Source organism: Notechis scutatus, chromosome 2 (assembly GCF_049901735.1).
Source record: "Notechis scutatus isolate UNSWTSFEM ecotype Mainland chromosome 2, rNotScu1.2, whole genome shotgun sequence".
Lineage (NCBI taxonomy): Eukaryota > Metazoa > Chordata > Lepidosauria > Squamata > Elapidae > Notechis > Notechis scutatus.
In genome coordinates, this window is record NC_142010.1 from 202,276,310 (window position 1) to 202,298,376 (window position 22,067).

Below are 22,067 nucleotides of genomic sequence, written 5' to 3' on the forward strand. Positions count from 1 at the left end.
TGGCCTGGCTTTCTTTATACCACAAAGAACTAGATTATAATTTAAATTGTGTTTTTAAATATGATAAATAGGATAAACTATTTCTAGTGCTATTCAGTTTTAATCACAACACTGAATACTTTTTAAATATTATATATTAGTTAGATAAAATTAACTTTCCCTAAAAATAGCAATCCTTTTGTTTTATAGAAGTAACTTATTATTATTCTCCAAATGCTCTTTACTTACTTGACAATACTTTCTGGGACATTTACATATTCCATTGGAATTAGTTCATTAAGGTCTGCCAGAGTGTTGACGTACTGTATCTTATTACTGAATTTTGAACTGAAAAAACAAAAAGCACAATTCACTGGTTAAGCAATATGGATAAAATAAAATATAAAATTCAGCTCCATGTCAACTAATAAGCTACTTAATTGCCGGCTAGGCTAGGAATGATCTTATATATCTAGTCATTTATGACTGGTCCTCACATTTACAACAGTTGCAGCATCCCAACGTGATCAAAATTTGGGCACCTGACAACCAGCATGTATTTACAATGGTTGTGGTGTCCTAGTGTCATGTCATTGCCATCTGCGATTTTCCCAGTCAGCTTCTGACAGGTAAAGTCAATGGGGGAAGCTGACAGCATTTTTTAAAAACCTGATTAGCTCGTGTAGAAAAAGAACAAGCACTCATTTTGCCTGCACCAACCTATTAAATACTGCATAAATTATTCTGTGATAATGCCATATATAGAAGTTAAAATGTAATTATTATAAGAAAATGATAAATTTACTTTTTGTTAATGTTACCCATGGTAAAATTACACAAATATATTTATCATTTTAGAGAGCCACATCAGGGCAAAGCTGAATCAGAAGCTGTTTCTTTACTTCCCCAATTGCTTATCTTGCAATCAAAGGAGTTCCTGATCATGTGAAAACTCAGCATTTTAGAAAGTCCAAAAGTGACTGACCTTATAAATGGCCGTGTGACAGCTAGAATTGTCCTTATAAACCAAGAAGGGTGAACTATGATGAATGATTTCAAATTCTTCCTTAATCTGCATTTAAAAAGAAAGATTACCAATTAACAGACTTGGAAGGGACATTGTAGGTCATCTAGTTCAACCCCCTGCCCAAGCAGGAGACCCTACACCACTTCTGACAGATCGCAGTCCAGTCTTTTCTTGAAAGCTTCCAGTGATGAAGCTCCCACAATTTCTGAAGGCAAGCTGTTCCATTGGTTGATTGCTCTCACTGTCAGAAACGTTTTCCTTATATCCAGGTTAAATCTCTCCTTGTTCAGTTTCCATCCATTATTCCTTGTCTAGCCTTCAGGTGCTTTGGAAAACAGCTTGTCCCGCTCCTCTCTGTGGCAGCCTCTCAAATATTGAAACACTGCTATCATGTCTTCCCTGGTCCTTCTCTTCAGTAGACTAGCCATGCATAAGTATAAGCCGTGCATAAGTAGCATGCATAATGGGGCGTGCATAAGTGCACCAATGTGCCTACCGTCCCTGTCCTATTGTTTCTTTTTTATTCGTATCCATTTCATGTATTCATAACCATACTTATACCTGTTATCTAATACTTGCTTGACAAATAAATAAATAAAATAAATAAATGCTCAGTTCCTGCAACTGTTCATTGTATGTTTTAGCCTCCAGTCCCCTAATCATCTTGGTTGCTGTTTTCTGCACTCTTTCTAGAGCCTCAACATCTTTTTTATAGTGTAGTGACCAAAACTGGATGCAGTATTCTAGGTGTGGTCTTACTAAGGCTTTATAGAGTGGTGTTAGTATCTCACTTGATTTTGATTGTATTCTTCTGTAAATGCAATTTAGGATTGTATTGGCTTTTTCGGCTGCCGCCCCACACTGTTAGCTCATAGTTAATTGGTTGTCCACTAAGATTCCAAGATCCCTCTCACAGGTACTGCTATTAAGCCTGCTTTCACCCAATCTATATGTGTATTTTTGGTTTTTCTTGCCTAAGTGTGAGGCTTGACTTTTCTCTACATCAAATTTCATTTTGTTAGATAGGGCCCAGTGTTCAAGTCTGTCAAGATCCATCTGGATCTTGAGCTTATCATCTAGGGTGTTGGCTATTTCTGCCAACTTAGTATCGTCTGCAAATTTGGTAAATTCCCCTTCTATTCCCTCATCTAAGTTGTTTATGAAGATGTTGAAGAGTACTGGGCCTAAAATACTTTATGTCTTCAAAATGAAACACATTTATTGAGAAAGTGATAGTCACATGTTCAGCAAGTATAGCCATTATCACACACAGATTCACACACTTTTGGCATGCATTCTAAAATCTTCTCAATCTTCATAATACTCACAAGGAACAGCTTGCATTTACAAAGAATGGGGCAAGAGGATTTAAAATGGTAAATAGACTAAGAAAATAATAATTAGAAAATATAAGTGATCCACAAACCGCCTGTCAATCATCTGGTAACATCTTTTCATCCATCCAAGTCCCGGCATTCTTCTCCTTGGAGTTGCTCCATTTAAGTAAACAATCATATAGTCTTCAGCAACCATGAGCTCCAAAGTACTTATTACATATCTCAAAAAAAAAAAAAAAGGAGAAGAAAAAGAAGTGGGAAGAAACAATATTTTCATAAGCATTTGTTTTCCTTTTAAGAACCTACGCCAGTATTTTTTAACCTTAGCAACTTTAAAATATTAACTTTAAAACATGTGGAATTCAACTGGCTGGGGAATTCTGGGAGTTGAAGCTCACATATCTTAAAGTTGTTAAGGTTGAGAAACACTGCCCTATGTGTTAGCACTTAAGCAAATACATAATTTCCAGAAACAAAATTGGCAGTTGAGGAAGTTCTTTATTAAAAGTGTAATTCCACCCCTATGCTAAGTAACCTACATAGTACAGGTCATACTGTCACTTCTTTGGGAGTGTGAAATATTTAAATAAGAAGCCCATGCTAATTTTACTCTTCAGGGCATGAAAACTGCAATACAAGTAAATGTCTGTGCTCACGCCTCATTGCCAGAGAATTTAGGAGCATTTCTGGGACAGGATTCAAATCAAGATCATAGTCTGAAAATTCAGACAGAACCCTTGACCTATGTGGCTTTCCCACAATGTGAAATTATAGTTTTACAGGTAGTCCTCAACTTACTATCATTTGTTTAGTGACTGTTCAGTCACAACAGCAGTGAAAAAAAGTGACTTATGACCATTTTTCACACTTACAACCACTGCAACCATTTCCATGGTTACATGATCAAAATTCAAATCACAGCAACTGGTTAATATTTCTGACGCTTGCAGTGTCCCAGGATAATTTGAGCACCTTTTGCGACCTTCTGACAAGCAAAGTCAATGGGGAGTTCATTTAACAATTGAATTACTAATTTAACAACTGCAGTGGTTCACTTAACGGTTGTAGCAAGAAAGGTAGTAAAATGGGGCAAAATTACTTAACAGCTGTATTGCTTATCAACATAAATTTTGAGCTCAATTGTGGTAAGCTGAAGACTATTTGTATTATGGAATTATATAGGACTTCAGCCATGGAAGGTTAGCGGCAGTGCAAGTAAATATTTATTTAAATATCAAGGCTCAATTCACCCTTAACTACGGCAAAGCAGAAATCACTTCCCGATGGCTTCTTTCCATTGTAGTACATTTTATTTTATTTCATTTCATTTATACAAACCAAATTTCTGTTTGCCTCAAAAGAATTGAGCAAGAAATGAACTCATTTCAACTCTGTACTTATCTCTTAATGAAAATCATTGTATCTATTTCACCACATGAAAGAGTTTTACTACAATATTTCCACACTTACAGGAAAAGGTTTTCCATGACATACGTATAATCCGTTTGACTGCTATCTGGTAGAAAACATGCAGCAAATACAATGATGGCATTCAAGCCATCACCATAGTATCCTGTGGAGTCAAAAATATATGTCTCACAAACAGTTCTAACACAACAGAATTGGCAGGCTTTGTAACCAGTTGAAGCCCCCTATTACCAGTTGCATAATTCAAGGTAACATTTTAATGAGAAAAACAACCTGGGAAACTCAATGCAAAGTATTCAACAACACTGAACCATAGTCAAGGCTACTTCCAAACCGAAATGTTTTATGACATCCTCCTATTTTGATGTAAGAATTTCCCAGGTGAAGTTTCTCGTTTGGAGAATTGATAGCTGCATCTGTTATGAAAGTCTCAATTCAAAATAATTCTAGAAATTATTAACTCTAGTAAATAAGTAGAGTAAATGAAACAAAAATGGAAAGAACAGATGCTAGTCCTGAAAAGCTTGAACTCATAGAGTTCTGCCATACCTACAGGGCCCTGCCCAGATCCATAGGCCTGTTCACTCATCAAGCAATCCATAAGAATTGCCTAAAGCTGGATGAAACTTTTAGAAGGCTGGCATAGAGATACTGCTAATATAAACCACTACTACACATTCCATATTGGGCCTAAATTATAGCAGTTAAACACTTAAAAAGAAAGAACTTTTCTCTTTCAAGACATGTGTTTTGCTACAAAATAAGTACAAAATCCTAGTCTCAGCACATCCACACCTGGTCAAAACATACTGGTTTAAATGACATGTAGGGAGAAACTTGCAGTAATAGACATCTTTAAACCATACCTTATAATAGCCTCAGTAAATCTGGCTATGCTTGTGATTGCACATTGTATTAAACCATATTCTTTTTCAACCATGAATTGTTGAACAAACCACAATGGCTGGATTCAGACATCATACTAAGCTACAGAGCAATGATAGCCATCATTTCTAACTGAAGATTATGATGGGTGTATTGGAGCTGGGCTGGGTTTAATTAAAAACAAATTAATTAAATAAAATCAATACACTATTCTTATATTTTAATTATTTCTCCTTTGGAGACAGCTTCTAGAAATTCTGAAGCTGTCCAAGTAGCTTTCATGGGCCATATGCTGCTGTGGGTGTTTACACTCCACCATAAACTATGGTATACAAACCACGGCCGGTTTTACACCATATATTAAGTTCAAAGCATTCAATATGATGAAATGTTCCTTTACAGGCCTGGAGTTGTACCATGAACACTGAATATACTGTATTTTCTTCTCTCATTTTTTTCTTTTCTAAGCTGCTTTCCTTTGGAAGTGTAAATCAGAGATCTGGAAACTCATGCCCAGAATAAAATGATTTAATGACTCATCAACTCACATACTTCAGATCAAAAGCATTCTGTTGTTATAGATACATTATAGAGTTTTCAGTAGCGAAGGAATTCATTCACTGATTCTGTTTTATTCAAAGGAAACGTATTCTACATTTATGTCAGATATGCAAGACCATTTACAATTAGGATATTTTCAAATGTTTTCTAATTACACTAGTATAATTAATAAATCTTATATATTTTTTCTGTACCTCCATGAGAAATAACCTTTTTAAAAGGTTCAATTGCTTTCATATCGATCCTCTGCTCCTGGTCTCCAATAACAACAGTTCTCCATAACTTGTTGTCTTCCCGTTCCTCTTCAGCAGTATATTCTGGGATGGATTCAGATTCTTCTTGAGAAGGTTCTTTAACGGCTGGTTGCTCTTCTGAAAATACAGGAATAAAGGATTTAAATAAGCAGTCATTAATATAAGAAAAGCCTGTTTCATTCAGTAAGAAAACTGAATTTCTGAGTTCAACTCTGAAATCAATTGTACAATTAACTAAATGACATTGTTCTCAAAAGGAAGTTCCATGAATAAGCGTTCTTTTTGAACTTTATTGTAGTACATCATTTTCTATGTATGTAGATATGTAAATATGTGTGTGTATGTGTATTTATTGTTTTCTGATATTTCCCATTCATTTTCTGAATATAAAATTAACTTAAAAGATTTAATTTCTTGCATGTTCACCTGGTAGGGTTTTGTGATCTGTGATATTTGTGGTTCAAGACTATAAATCTGAAATAACCCTAACTTTCCATCAATGGAAAGTTTTTGCACTTTTTCTGAGCTCTAAAGGGCTGAGGAATTCATAATTCATTATATAATAACAAATAAATTCTAAGCTTTTGGTTACTGCAATAATCTTTGTTACATTAGAATAACAATCTTACAGATATTAAATTAAATTAACCCTCTTCCATTTAATCCTTCTAGCATAATGAAGTTAATAATCAACATATGTTGGATTATTTGCAGGAACAATATAATCTGTGAAAAAATCATTGGAGAGCAAAATAATAAAGAAGAATTTACATACTAAATAGTTTTTAAAAAGACCTCTGCTGGTATTTAAAATCCTTTGGCATGATGGAAAAAGAGAGAAATCCATAGTTCTAAAACAAAACACTTATTACATTTTAGGATTGGGGTTAGATAATATATAAGTATCATAGCTGCATACCAGAATGTATCCTCCAATGTTTATACTTGCACCTGGAAATCTTTAAAAATAACTGAACTAGAAATTATCCTTAATATTACAATTTTTCCTGCTATCCAATTAAACAGATAAACATTTAATCTTTCAAAAATATTGTATACAAATAACCAACAGCTGATTCTACAATTTGATAACAATCTACATCTATCTATACTCTCTCTCTCTCTCTCCCTGTGTGTGTGTGTGTGTGTGTGTGTATGTGTGTGTTCTGCTTTTCCTTAGAGCTGTTTATTCTTATACTGCATATCTGTCTTCATGACCTGACAGCTAGGTCCCTAGAGAATTGTAAAATTTCATGCCAAAGTGTACAAACCCCCCCCCTAAACACACATAGGTAATTGCTGCAAATTCACTTTTACCAAATTAAACTCATTACCATGCCCAGCATATTCTAAAGAATCTGCTTCATCTGGTGTGTCAAGATCATCTACATTAATATCGATTTCATCTGGAGTGTCCAGGTTCTCATCAGAAAGGACAGATCCTTCACTCTGGTCCAAAGAGAGATTGATATTTGGAGCAGTGAGCTTTATCCTTCTGGGATGAGATCCATTAAGGTCTAGCGAATTAGGAGGTTCTGAATAAGCACAAAAAGAGAAGAATCTCTGTTTTAGATTAAAACTATGACTCCAAATAACATTTAAATTAATTTGACTTTTGAAAAATTACTCAACCTATCTAATAGTTGTATGTGACTCCAGAAAACAAAAATAGGCCTAGGTTCACCTGGATTCACCTGGATCAGAGGTCTCCAAACTTGGCAACTTTAAAACTTGTGGACTTCAACTCTCAGAATTCTCCAGCCAGCATAGCTTACAGTCTTAAATAAATAATTCTTAAAGTTGCCAAGTTTGGGGACCCCTGACCTAGGTGAAGAGCTTAATGGTGTGGAAGGAATGAGGTACCAACCTGAGTTACCCTATCTTGCTTTGCCAAGGATCTTCTCCCCATTATCAGGATAAATTACACCATTTGTTCTGATAGATGAACCCACTTCAGAGAGAAGAGGAACAAGATTCTTTTTTGTTAACACAAAAAGGAAATGTTTCAATTAGGTGATTCTCCCTGCTACATCTCCCTTGACTGGTATTTGTCTTGAAGCCCCCATCAGCTACAAGGACCAATGGAAGCAGTGAAGGTCCAAAGTGAAGTAACACAGCCACTTCATCCTTAGAAATGCATGGGCTGCTTCACTGCAGCCTTCATTATTGCAAACCATTCTTATGTAGACATGGACCTAATAATTAATAGCAGATACAGAAGATACTGTATTTACAAGTCAAATAAGGATAACATTTCAATTGGAGCAGAATGCTGTTGCCAGCCAACCTGTGTCTATTTTTGTTACTTCTGATAAGGCATCAGTTGCCCTCTAATTAACAGAACAAATATGAAGATTTTATACACAGCTGTAAAATCCACCTTTCCTGGTGCTAATATTATATTTTTCCTGGAACATGATTATTCATATCTTGGGCAGTTGCCATTTATATCTTCCCTGGTCTTGGATGTAATGCAATGGCTGAGGAATAATCTAATATGTCAGACTTCTTTTCTAACTGATGACACCTTAGGCAGCAATTTTAATTGTGTTGTTTTCACTGGTAAATAGAAGCTAAATCTGTACAGGCTGAAGTGAAGAAAGTGAGTGTACCTAATTATCATATGCAGCAAGTTCATTTGCAGCCTAATGAAAATTAAACACGGTGGAAAGTGGATGAGAACTGCAAATGATGATCAAAGGAACCATGGAATTAATTAAATATCAAAATTAAGCCGATTTTATTCCAAATAAATAAATAATAGTATCACAGTACAGAAATAGTTCACTCAGTGAATAATTAAATGCCCCAGGAGAGAATGAAAATTGAAAAAAAAAACAATTAAAATGTAGGCTCACCAGGTCTCATCTCTACTGAAGTGGAATCTAGCATGGCCTTATTAAGGATATCCATTCCCACATCCTCTGGTACCAATCTAAAACATCAAGACAAACACATATGTTGTTGTTTTCCGTATTTGAAGAATCAAAGAACTCTAAGTAAAGATTTAACTGTTCTCAATATGCCCAAGGGGAAACAGATGCAGAGACCTGAAGAAATTTGAAGACAATTTGGCTTTGTTAAAGAATACAGACTTTTTGACATGATTAAGTTTCAAAAGAGATTATTCTGTCTCCAAACTTCAGTATTTGCATGCAAAATCAATTATATTTTTTCTGACAATGAAGACTGTCTTGGAAAATTCTGCCACAAATGAGAATTGTGTTTTGTTCTGAATATCCCTGCCAGTTGTTTCTTCTCACCCTTCACTTTGTACAGAATAATAATAATTGCATTATTCCAACCATTATGCACAGTTGCAGTCTCCATACAGATCTGCTGTTAAATGAGACACACATCCTCTTCATATGCACAATGCATCCGTGTTTCAACATTTCTCCAGCTACACCAGCTACACCTGAAGCCTTATGAAATGCAAATCTTGCATGGGAGCATACTCATCTTTTAGTTGAAGCAGCAGCCAGTGTCCAGAAGTCTGTAAGGGGCGTGCATAAGTGCACCATCATGCCTCCCGTCCCTGTCCTATTGTCCCCATTTATTCGTACCTATTTCCTGTATTCTTACTCATCTTTATACTTATACCTATTATCTTGTAAATGATTGACAAATCAAATAAATAAAATAAAATAATAAACCATAGGATGCTGAGACCATCAGAACTGTACAAGAGCCCAAATCCAAATCACGTGGCTGCAGGGACAAGTGATAGCTGCAACTCTGAAGACCACTTATAAGTGTCCTTGATCATCACTGGCATAACTTTGAATGGTCACTGAACAAGTAGTTGCTAAGAAAGGATTGTCTGTACTTCTTTCATAATTGCGAATGTAGAGAAACTCAATTTCAAAAGATTCAGACACTGAAAATGTTAAGGAATTTAATTCATCCAGGAGATAAGTTTGGAGAATCAAACTCTGAGGAGCCAGTCAGAAAGGATGATTTCTCCTCTCATATGGATTTTTTATAAGAAACAGCAAGAATTAGCCTATGAGCCTCAGTGGCTCAGTGGTTAGAGTGCAGTACTGCAAGCTACTTCTGCTGACTGCCAGCTGACTGCAATTTGGCAGTTCAAATCCCATCAGGCTCAAGTTTGGCTCAGCCTTCTATCCTTCTGAGGTGGGTAAAATGAGGACCCAAATTGTTGGGGGCAATATGCTGACTCTGTAAACCGCTTAGAGAGGGCTGTAAAGCACTATAACGCAGTATATAAGTCTAATTACTATTGCTATGAGCCCAGCTAAGTTGAGTTTTGAATCTGAGACCCCGTAGCTTAGCTTGATTGCTCAGTTCCATGAGTATGGGAGAAGATTATGATTTAACTCAATGGCTTTTTATTATTTTTATACTTATTCCGGTAATTCCACTGATTATCAACCCAGTTATCAATGCCTTGGTAGCTCAGGTAAACCAGTTAACTCCACAATGACAAATTATGACAGCAGTTTTGATGGAAGCACAAGGCCCCTTGCAAAATACCCAACAAAGATGGTGAAAGTCAAAGCAAATACAGATTTCAGAAGCTGAATCCATGAAGCTGGAATCCAATAAGATTCTGTCATCTGTCCAAGACAAGCACTACAGCATGCAAGATTTATGTCTACATCGTGCAGAATTTTTTCACTCTCCTATGAGAGACCCTCTTCTTCTACACGCGAGCATTTTATGAATAGATGCCATACATGCTCCAGATCTGACTTTTTGAAAAATTAATTTTTGAGATCTCAGCCGACCTCAGAAGCTAAAGCCTCTAGGAATTAAACAAATCACTGACACGCGGAGCTTCACACCAAAACTTAATCATTCCTATCCTAAAGATCCAGACTGTTGGTAGAATATAATTGTAAGCTTTAACGGTGCCATAAGGTTAGGGTGGTACCACCACAAGTTCACTAAATTATCCCTAACCTGCACAAATGCTCTACCTAATGAGTCTATCCAGCCTCTTGTTAGAATTAAGAGTATTGATGGCCAGCTTTAACATACAGGCCTCACTATAGAAGTGTTCTAAGTGTGGTCAGGGGTGTCAAACTCGATTTCATTGAGGGCCACATCAGGGTTATGTTTGACCTTGGTGGGCTGGGGGGGGATGGCCAGGTGGGCATGGCCAGCTCAAGGTCACTCATGTCAGGAGTGCTTGTGGTGGCCTGAGCACCCTGCCAGTGAAAAGGAGCTCAGGAGGGCCATGTGTTTTCACCTGCAGAAGGTTGCAGGAGGCAATCGCACCCAAAAATGTAGCTTGGGGAGCCAATGCAGCTCTCCCAAGCTCTGTTTTCACTGGCAGAGGCATTGTGGGCCTGTCCTTCACTGTTTCCAGGGTGGCCCTGCAGGCCACATCTAAGCACCACGCGGCCCTTGAGTCTGACACCCCTGCTTTAACTTGTGAGACCACAAGTGAAGGCCAGAGCTGGGTATATGTTTCCTGAAAAGAATGCACTGATAACAAGGGTCAGTGCATCTCACCAGTTTTAGATGCCTGCTTGCATAGGACGTTTTTCCTTTCACATTTACTCCAGAGTCTCACTGTCAAAAAAATTTCTTCTCTCAGCTCACAGTTAACATTCCTCCTGCTTCCTTATAATGTAGCTTCATTGCTAACATTCTTCCTACTTCCTTATAATGTAGCTTCAAGATAAACATAATTATATTTACTATATCACTGCTACAAAAATCCAGATGACTACTTGTTAGCAGCAAAAAGATTAAGATGGATAAAATCTATTCCAACTTCAAGTGTTTATCCAGCTTATTGCAGGGCAGTTACAATAGGCCTAAACACTATGATCTAGGTAATGAAATACAATTCAGGGTATTTTTAAAAATTATTTATTTAAGATTTTAAAATTTTAAAAGTATAACAGTACATCTGTATATCAGATATCAAATATAAAAAGCAATTAAACCTGTATAAGAAAGCCTGAAACAATGCAAAAAAATCATTAGGTAGATTCCATAAGCTATAACTCCCTATTATAAATTTGGCAATCCTTTTTGGAAACAGTTACGGCTTGATCTTGCAGGAGGAACAGAGTATCTCCTGCTCAGAAGAAGAATTAAAATTTCTTACAACTGAAACTGAGTTCAGGCCTCCAATGAGTATATAGCAAGCATTCTAACATAGTGTGAAAAACAGAGGCAACCATTTTATATGAACATATTCAAATATGGCTTTCATAGGGAATGTAGGGTACCTGCCAACTGTAATTGGCCAGTTTGGGTCAAAGAGGAAAGCCTCCAATGTGAAATGCATAGGAGGCTTAAGCAGTATCTATAAATGAAACAAAGAGTAGTGATAGTTGAGCTATAACTTTAATAGAAAATTCTGGATCTCTCTTTGATGATCTAGGTCCTAAATCTTCTGCTTTAGACTAGCTATATTTTTGTCAGATAATAACAGCTAGTATCAGGAAAGTGAGCCAAATTAAGATTGGCTTGTTTTCTTAAGAATGACTAAATCCTGATAAGGTAAAGTGAATCAAGAATGTTCTCCAAAGTTGTTTCAGCCAGAACTTATGACAACATAGACTCCACATATCCTGAAGAAGATACAGCTAATTCAATTTAATAAGAAGGTTAAGAGTGGAATGTGAAAAGTGGATTATTGCCTTTAAGAATTTATATTGAATAATTTCTAAGCTGAATGTACCCTTATAGATACTCATCCATGTACTATATAGAACCTGAATGATTACTAGAGTAGAACAAAATGAGATACTGGCTCCCCCACCTCCTTACTGTATAAGCCCAACCATTGTGATTCAGGAAACATGTTTTATGACTTAGTATTATTGGTGAATCTAATTAAAACTGGACAACAAGTCTTGGCTTAGTAAAAGGTGTGAACCTAAAAACAATTTCATCCTAACAACATTGTTTCTAAATAGTCTACTGTGGCATGGCATGGCCTAGCTAGGCCAATATGGATGGGTTCATACATGGCACTTTGCCAAAACCACACAATTTAGGACTTAGCAGCACAATATAACTCTAGCCCCATGATGGCGAACCTATGGCAGGCGTGCCGGAAGTGGCACGCAGAGCCATCTCTGCCAGCATGCGAGCCATCGCTCAAGCTCAGTTCCACTGCGCATGCGTGCGCACCTCCCACCAGGCAGCTGATTTTCAGGTATCTGCTGCTGGACATGCAAGGGGGGTGGGGCGCATGCAGGAGATGCATGTGTAGGGGGTGGGGATCATGCAGCGGGTTGTGTGCGCATGCGCAGAGGGGTGGGGATCATGCGAGTGATTCATGTGTGCATGCACAGGGGGGCATGTGGGGGGTCATGTGTGCATTGCATTATGGGTGCAAGCACGCATGTGCACGCACACACACACACGCTTTTGGCATGGATGACAAAAAGGTTAGCCATCACTGCTGTAGCCAGGGTGGGATTCTACCAGTTCGCACCTATTCGCTAGAACCGGTTGTTAACATTCCAAGCAGTTCGGAGAACCGGTTGTTAGAAGAAATTACTGGCCTAATCCTGTAAGGAAGGCAGGAAGGAAACATTCTGGTGTTGCTTACAGAAACTGCCTCTCCGTTAACCCTTATTACATTCTTGGCAGGACTAGACTTCCTGTCTCTGGAACTTCTCTGGAGGTTTTTTTTTCCTCCTTTGCTGGTACTTTGCTTGTGTGGAGTGACCATTCAAAGTTACAATGGCACTGAAAAAAGTGACTTATGACCCTTTTTCACACTTATGACTGTTGCAGCATCCCCACAGTCACGAGAGGCCATGCGAGGAGATGCGTGTCTCGATGTGAGTGATGTTGACTTGGCCACGCCCAGCCAGTAACATGACCACCAAGCCATGTCCACCCAGTCACATGACCACCAAGCTACGTCCACCAACTAAGCCATGCCCACAGAACCGGTTGTTAAAAAATTTGAATCCAACCCCTGGCTCTAGCCCATGTAAGAACAAATCTTATGTGAATTTTTTTACAATGAGTAGAATACCAGAATATCCTTTCAGTAAGGCTTATTCCAAGGTTGAAAACTTTCATCTTCATTGCTGGCAAAAAGATGTGCTATGCAGTTTTTCTCTCTCAAGCTGCAATCCGGGATATATTTACTTAAATGAAAGTACAGTAGATTTTACTTCTGCACGAACATGCATAAATCTGTTATTCCCTCTAAAGCAGATTTGCACAACACGCTAGACTAAATTAATGAGGTTATATAACTGTTTCAGAATAATGTAAAAACCCAAGTCTTACATAGTCTTAATAAGCTATGTAAACTAAGGCATTATACTATCTAGTTTGTTTTATGCGTAGCATGTAATGTAACTGTAGCAATATTATATTAAATCTTGTTTAGATTTTACTTTCAAATTATTTTTAAACAGATTATTTATATATTTTATATATTTATTGATTTATATTATATTTATATTCTATACTTTAGTGTTACTGGCCATCTATGGAAAACATAGCCCGTTTAGATTTTAGACCAGTCGCATTCTATTAGCCCTAGGAAGAAGGAAATGGCAAACATTTTCTGAAAATGTTGCGAGAAAACTTCAGAGACTATTCCAGACAATGCTGACTCAAAGGAGCAACAAAAAAACCCCGTCTTTTACTTATAGCTTACATTAGAATCATTGACTAGACCTAATTAATCTGATAGCCTGCAGGGAAATTTAATTCACTATTTCATTTTATGAACTTGCCATACACCAATGTGTATGTGCCATACACCTACCCACCAACTTAATTAACAAATTATAATTAAAGTATTCCATGTAAAGAATAAGAGCCAATTTGGAGTAGGGGTTAAGGAGCCAGACTAGAAACAGGGAGACCACGACTTCTAGTCTTACCATAAGCATGAAACCAAAGGGATATCTTTGGGACAGCCACTCTTTCTCAGCCTTAGGAAAGAAAATCAATGGCAAACCACTTCTGAACAATTTGACAAGAAAATTTTAGGTATTAGTCCAAGGAATCCTGCCTTGAATCTGTCCTACTCCCCCCACCCCAAATTATAAAAATTGCCTTACCTTGGGCATATTTATTAGCATGGACATCATGTTTCAGTATCCACAATCAATTGCTGTAGTAGGGAAGCTCTGCAAGCACATATTTTTATATGCCATACAATATGGTGTGTAAATATTGTCTGCTAATGTTTGCACTACATCTGAGTGGGAGAAAAAATCATAACTAATAATGACTGCTATTTTTGACTTGCTGAAGGAGACTTTTCCAAACTTGGCATTCTGGTCATATTTTGGGCTTTGTTTCCCACAATAATAACAAGTACTGCCAAATGGTCACACACTGCCTGGGAAACTATGGGAGCTGTAGTATAACAGAAGGCAAAGCTTCTGTTAAGCTTCCTTAAAAAGTCCTTTTCCTGGCTTCTTTTATCTTGGCCACAATGATGACTTGATGTTGTGTCTGGACAGGGTTTATTTTATCACCAACCTTGACTGGAAGATTTCTGAGTTTTGGAAGGGAGGGAGGGAGGGAGGGAGGGAGGAGAGGAGAGGAGAGGTAAGGAGGAAAGGAAAGGAAAGGAAAGGAAAGGAAAAGACAGACAGATAGGTTTATTATGTTTAATTATTTATTCAACTTATACCATCTTGCCTGGTGATGACTTACAATCAGTAAAAAGCAGATAAAAACATTAAAACATCAAAAGAATAAATAGTAACATTAAAAATAGCTTACAATTAGCAAAGATAGGGAAAAATAGCAAATGATAGGGGGAGGTGGGACCTAATGTTAGTCTGTTAACCACCTGCGGAATGATGCACCCCCAGTGGGGCGCCAGGTTAGCTGGAAAAGCCAGGCCTCCAGGTCCTTTGGGAAGGCCAAAAGGGTGTGTGGCTCTCACCTCAGGATGGAAGTATAATGTTCCAGAGGGCAGGAGCCATGTAGAAAAGGCTCTCCTCCTGGACCCTTTCAGGTGGAATTACTTGACCAATGGGGTCCATAGCATGCCTTACCAGGAAGCATACAATTCTGCCATAACAGCTTTGGGAGGGGGGTAGGTAACTTTGGGGTGAATAGATAGCTAGACAGATAGATAGATAGATCAATAAGCCAACATTAATTAGGCATGAAAGAAATCTTACTCAATTAGCTGTATTAACTTTAGGTAAAACTTCCTGGATTGATTTAAAACTCACATGGTTAATTGACTACAGTGGCTTTAATTTCTCATTAAGTATTACTGTAATTTGGAAAAAGCAATCACTCACAAGAAAAACATTTTCCTTAGTTTTCAGTTGAGATACAGACCATTTTTCCTCACCTCTGAAAAAAAATCCATAATCTGTTCTATCTCATGAAAGACCAAATGCTTCTTTGCAGAAGGGAATTTCAAGCTACCAGTATCACAAAGATTGGTGCTCACAAAAGGCAAACAATTCATTATTTGCTAACAGATTAATTGTAGGTAGTTTTAGTTGATTAAATTGTTTAATCAGTACAGGTAATTATTGTTGTGTGTATTTATAAAATTATTCAAAGTGCTTTAGACCTCAGTATCTCTGGGCTAATCATGGAAGCAGCCTGGCTTTATTCAGGCTTTATTCACAGGGTCTGAGGGGGAAAATGATGTTTTAAAGAGTCACATTAACCTTAATGAGTAGATTACTGCACAGAAGCTTGAAAAAAGATGGGTTGTTTTAATAAACATCAGAGAAGCACTTCAATTATGCCAGAGCCAAAAAAATTTCCAAACCATTTTCAAATGGTTTATTAGAATCATCAACCAATGTTTTATTCAAATCTAAAACTGTTAAGTACCAAGGAAGTTAAGAACCAAAGAAAAAGTAAAATACATAAAGTATACCTTAAAAAAGGTTTCATTGCCATCCTGGATTCAGTTAAGTGGTGATGAATACAATATTGGAAGACTTGAAAGACTAAGTTAGAAATAGATCATCATGATGAAAATCTATGTAGTCACCATCAAGCCAATAAATGACTTGATCACATATAAATCCATATAACATTTTAAAACTCTGAAGCTAGAGAGAATCAGACAGAGAAAATAACCTCTTTCCATTTTATGAGTCAGCAATTGTATTGGATTGAAGGTTCTTTTTATAGAAAGATTCCTTCTGTAAAAGAATGTTTATTCTTAAATTTACTATCGCCTTCATCAAGAACCAACTATTAGAAGTTGACGTTAAATGTTAAATGTTATAAAAGTTATGCCAATGACTCATCCATGAAATTATAATATTCAAAGTATTGGCAGTAACTGAGGCACCATGGCAGAGCTGAGACCTCATGGCACCATGTTGCCAATCCTCCATTATGAGGTTCAGTACAGAAATGTCTCTTGGGACAAAAAGAACTGAAGCAAAGAAAACAAATATTGATTTGGACAAATATAGTTTTTACAGGTTAATGCAGCCTAATAAGCGTATTGTAAACTGTCATAGTAGATGTAATAATTAAATCAAGGATGTTGACATTAAAAATCCTCAGGTAACAAAAATGTACGTTATTTCTGAAGGGAAGAATCATAAAGTAAGAAATATCAGAACTGAGGACATGAACAATTAACCAGTCAGATCATAGCGGCAGAATTTTTATGGATTCTAAGTGGGTCAAATTGGGATTTACAAAATCTAAAAATATGGTGGCTATGAGACAGGAATTTCAACGAGATAGGCTGCATCAGTAGAAGGGAACTACGTATTATACAGTTTTCATTAGTTGAATGTTAATGGAATTTACAAAAGACAAAGAATTATTGATGGGGAAACTTCATCAAACTAACATATTCACTATAAAACTACATAAATTTTCTAATCCCTTGACTTAATATAGGGCAAGAAGCTATACTGTATATTCTTGGTAGGCTGGAATGGGAAATAACTACAAAGGTTCCATTTATCTCAAGCATAGAAGACATTTAGCTTTTCTTCAGAAACAACACAAAGGAATAAAATGAAATGAGGAAAAGAATTCCATGAAAATATAGTCAAACTTCCTAGGTATTTTTTTTAGTACGCTATGCAATGCTTTATCAAAAGCAGCATTAAAGCACACACTGTTTCATTGGAAGATTGTCCTTTACAGTTTTATAAGCTTCTTTTTCAACCAGCCTCATGAGGCAAAGCATTACAAGTTCCATCTTATAGACTCAAGAGAACAAATGAGCTGTGCAGAGTACATGGCTGATGTGAGACTTACAGTAGTAAGTTTCACATCAGCCACGTACTCTGCACAGCTCATTTGTTCTCTTGAGTCTGTAAGATGGAACTCTACACAGCTCCAACAATCACATCAACCTCTTGTGGCTTAAGAAGGCACAGCACAGATCCTCCTATTCCTATATTTCTATTAAATCCTCCTCTTAATTATTTTCTTTTCTGAAAGCTGTTGGGAATGTGGTCATTTCTTTAACTGCAGAAAGCATTTTCTGAAAAAAAGTTTCTCACAGAAATATTTCATTATTATTTTTTACTGGCAGACGGAACCAAAGAGCCACAATTCTACATGTATTTTAAGAAATGCTTGCTCATTTTTCAAGCTTTGTGGTTTTCCGTACTTTGTCCACTTGAAACCACATTCCTTCTGAACAGCCAGAGGATACTTCAAGAAAGAAACCTTATATGCTTCTCTCACTAACAGAAAAGGACCTAAAACAGCACAATCACCTATTATACTGTTGTGAGATTGATACAACCTCAAGTGCATTTAGTTGCTTGCCCTTAGTTAAGTAAGCTTTTAGATAGTGGAAGTGCCTTTTTGTCTGCGCAGAGAACAAAATGATACCAATGAGGATTATGCAATTAAAATACACAGTAAAGTTCTGTTCGTTAATTATAAAAATCACGTCATCTTGCAATTCGACATATCTCTGAAAAGAAGATACAGTTTCCTTCATAACCAGATGTGACTGAATTTCAAGTCACAGCTGCTTAATTTCCTTATGAGACAGCAAACGCTTTGCATCCCTGCTGATGCATATTCCCTTCTCCCTCGCCTCCCTCTGAATTAACTGCAACAATAGAGCTGTTTTTTAAAAAAGCACCATCTTTGCCAACAGCTCCGTACAAACAGCGTGCTTACCTTCCTGAGGTTTAAAAAGCAGTTTTGCAATAGGAAAAGTGCAAAGCTGCTTTAGAGGACTTTTATTTCAGGATCTCCTTCCCATGGCAGCTTACTAGAAACAGAGATCTTCACCATTTTTCTGATCACATGACCGATGCCAGTTCTAAATAAGGAAGATGATCACCTGCCTTCGGATACCACACTGTGCATATCCAATCATCCATTCTAATAGGCACTCAAGTAGCATCAAACCCAAACAGATGTATTAAGAATAATTGCTTTTCTTTCATAGTGGCAAGAATGTAACTGTGAAAACTAAATAAAATAAATCTCATAATCAATTTAAAAGCAAGTTTGAAGCTGTGTATGGGATAGCTTTATGTAATCTACATCACTTAAACTGAATTCAAAGCCATATAGTGTTGGAGAATTTCATTTAAAAAACAGTGCAAAAGAGGGTGGATTCAATGAATATCTTCAGGCAGAATAGAGAATTTTTACTTGGATCTTTAGGCAAAAGCCACTCTTTTTTTTTTTTTTTGCATTATCCAATTAATTAAAAGGCTATTTCTTTTCCTTGAAAAGTATCTTTAAATATGTGCCAGTCTGTAGAAAATAGAATTAAGAGACATGCAGTCATTTCCATGCTGCATTATGTCTGTCATATTATGAAAATTAGCCTTCTCCAGTTCATAGACTTCCTGATGTGCTGATGCTAAAATTCCTGACAGTTGAGTAAAGTTGACCTATAGAGCAAGCTAGTTCCCATTCAGTTCTCAGCCTTCAAAATTAAAATAATGTTATTGTACACACAATTATATTTTGGTTGCAGGGCTACTTTTAAGAAAGGACTAGTGACATAAATCCAAATAAATTCTTGGGTAAATTTTATTTTCTAGAATATATATAAAAACAAGAGGAAGGATAAAATTATTTGATAAAGTTAGCTGTCTTTAATTGGAAAAAAACCACTCTAATAGACTGGGATGAGGTGGTGCAGATTACGCAAAATATAAGGGGAAGGGAAAAAACCCCCAAAATGTTTATATGCCCCACTATTATAATCAGGAGATTTGCAGCTCAGAGACACCTTCAAAAAGACAAACTAAAACATCTGCCATATATTTTGCAAGAATTGGATAGCATTCTGAGACAAGGCATCAACGAGTAATGCACATAAGCATCGGACTGGAGAAAATAGTTAAATCATAATTAACTTGTTACAACAACTTTTCATGCTCTGGTGAAATTACAATCAGTTGTTTTTATTATGCCCATACACAGGACATACAGAACTGAAAAAAACAGATTCGTAGGGTCACTTCATTTCTTCCTCTGCAATATTTCAGAGGTAAGCCAGATCCCTAGCTTGCCAAAGTTCTACTAAAAAAATCTCTGCAGGTTGAGAACAGAGATCATGAACTGAGAAAATATTTATAGGTAGTTCTCATTTAAGAACCACAATTGGAAACAATAACTAGGTCATTCAACAAAACAGTTGCTAAGTGAAACAGTAGCTAAAAGAGGACTACCTGTACCTGTACAGTGACAGTAGAAATGAGTAAAAACTGAAAGTTAATTTGAAAGGGAGAAGGAAAAAAATTAAATCAATATGAGAAATAAGCAATGTCTTTTTTTAAAAAAAAAAGCCCAGGGACAGGAGTGGGTAAGTGGACAATGGGACAATAGGATGATGGTTGGAATAATTTTGTTCACTACAAACTTTGACATTTGATATCTTAAAAGTTAGATGAGTGTTGTTTTGAAAAATTAGATTTAAACTGTATTTATTATTTGATTTGATTTACATCCAACTTTTCTAGCAGAGAGTGTCTAAGACACACTTTAAATCAGACTTCTCAATAGGCAGGTTATCTGCTTGGTAACAACACTACATCACTGTATCAAAGTGTAGGTTTGCATTGATATTAACAGAATTTTAAATGTCACTGAATCAATTACTGTAAGTCAAAGACAAATATGTTCTTGTTGATAATATACAGATGTTTCAGGCATGTGGGCTGACACATAGCCTCTTTATGTATCTGATGGAATGAACTGAAGTTCATAACACCTTATGTCTTTTAATAATATTGTTATATCAGGGTCCATATGAACTTTAGCTACCAATATCTTTGACTATTATTTCCTCCTATAGCATCTACATTGAGAATATACAACTCTAAATGTAATTCAAAAGTCAAATATCCTTTGAATAGACACAGTCAATATTAATCATCAATGCATATCTTCACCAGTTGCTGGATTGCTCTATACTGGACTGTTGCAGAATATAGGAGGGGTTGGTAAAAGTTAGATATCTGCTTAAGAGGAAGCTCTTATACTAGTATAAAGTTTATCCGCCCCTTGCTTTGGTGTGAGCAACCTTCTGAAATGTACCAATACATTCAACAATAATAAATTCAGCAATAAGATTTATAGGCCTTAACATTTATAGGTCTGTTCTTACCCTACTGTTTGATGGAGCTGTCTTTCATTGTCCAAAGATGGGATCTCGTCTTCTATTTCTTGTTCTTTAACCATGCTGTCTCCAGGAAGTTGTGGATGATCATCCAATTCAATATCAGTAGCAACTACTTGCAAGAAAGGAGCATCTGTTTTGGTATCACATGAAATCTTGTCCTGTTGTTCCCAGGCTTGGTAAGAGCTTTTATCTAGTGGGATTTCAATTTGAGTCTCAGAGATCAGTTCCTGACTTAAAACGTTGTCTAATTCTTTAATAGATTGTCTGCATAGTGACTCTATTGTGACAGGCTTACTACAATTATCTTCAGATGATACCTCATGCTCTCCATTTTGGCCTACTATAGTCCACTCCTGGTCTTGTACAAGGATGCTACGTGATTTCTTTTCACCTTCCCATTTTTGAGGCACAATAGGAGAACATTTCTCTTCTAAGTAAAAAGAGTCCCATTCATTCTCCAGAGTAGACTGTGCTTCACTTTCATTTATTATGGAAATCGACTGTAATGTATCTGATGAGTCTGCTGAAAATGTTTCAAGAGAATCCATTTGTTCAGCAACTGCTGAAAGGAAATTGCTTTCTTGTGTTACCAATAAGTCCTTTGTCAAAGATACATGTTCTTCACCACTAATGAGAACATAGTCCATTTCTAAAGAAGACTGTTCTTCTGCTTCCTGTAATTGTCTATCTTCCTTATTGTCCTTTCTTGTCCTTTCTGGGAACTTGGTCACTTTACTGTCAAAATTAAACATATCACAGACAGCTTCTGAAATTAAACAAAACAGTTTTAGTTAAAATTTAGTTAGAATTCTTTCTGCTAATGTTAAACATGAAAATAGTTATCAATTTGTTTTGTATAGTCTCTTATTATTTCACTTTATGTTTTGCTTAGAATAGCTTTTCACATGATAGACAATTCACAGCTGGAAAAGAATACTGTATTAATAATGTGTGTGAATGAATGAGTTACTCTAAAAATACATTTACGGTGTGTCTTCATTTTGAAGAAGATTTTTTTTAAAATAAATATACTTTTTTAAAAAAGTATCTCCATTTTTACATTTGGA

The 22,067-nt window shown here is 36.4% G+C and overlaps 1 protein-coding gene across 4 annotated transcripts in view; it reads right to left on the minus strand.

Moving 5' to 3' along the window:
* The window catches only part of PRUNE2 (prune homolog 2 with BCH domain), a 126,902-nt gene that overhangs the window by 15,527 nt on the left and 89,308 nt on the right, over positions 1–22,067 (minus strand). For 3 of the 4 annotated variants that reach the window (XM_087957832.1, XM_087957831.1, XM_087957829.1), the window contains exons 9-16: positions 20,986–21,766; positions 8,330–8,406; positions 6,806–7,006; positions 5,412–5,588; positions 3,814–3,916; positions 2,433–2,564; positions 965–1,051; positions 229–327 (exon numbers count right to left, since the gene is read on the minus strand). In XM_087957832.1, the coding sequence (XP_087813958.1) occupies positions 229–327; positions 965–1,051; positions 2,433–2,564; positions 3,814–3,916; positions 5,412–5,588; positions 6,806–7,006; positions 8,330–8,406; positions 20,986–21,766 (1,657 nt within the window). The remainder of the gene's footprint in view (positions 1–228; positions 328–964; positions 1,052–2,432; positions 2,565–3,813; positions 3,917–5,411; positions 5,589–6,805; positions 7,007–8,329; positions 8,407–20,985; positions 21,767–22,067) is intronic. The other variant, XM_087957830.1, reaches the window with a different exon arrangement.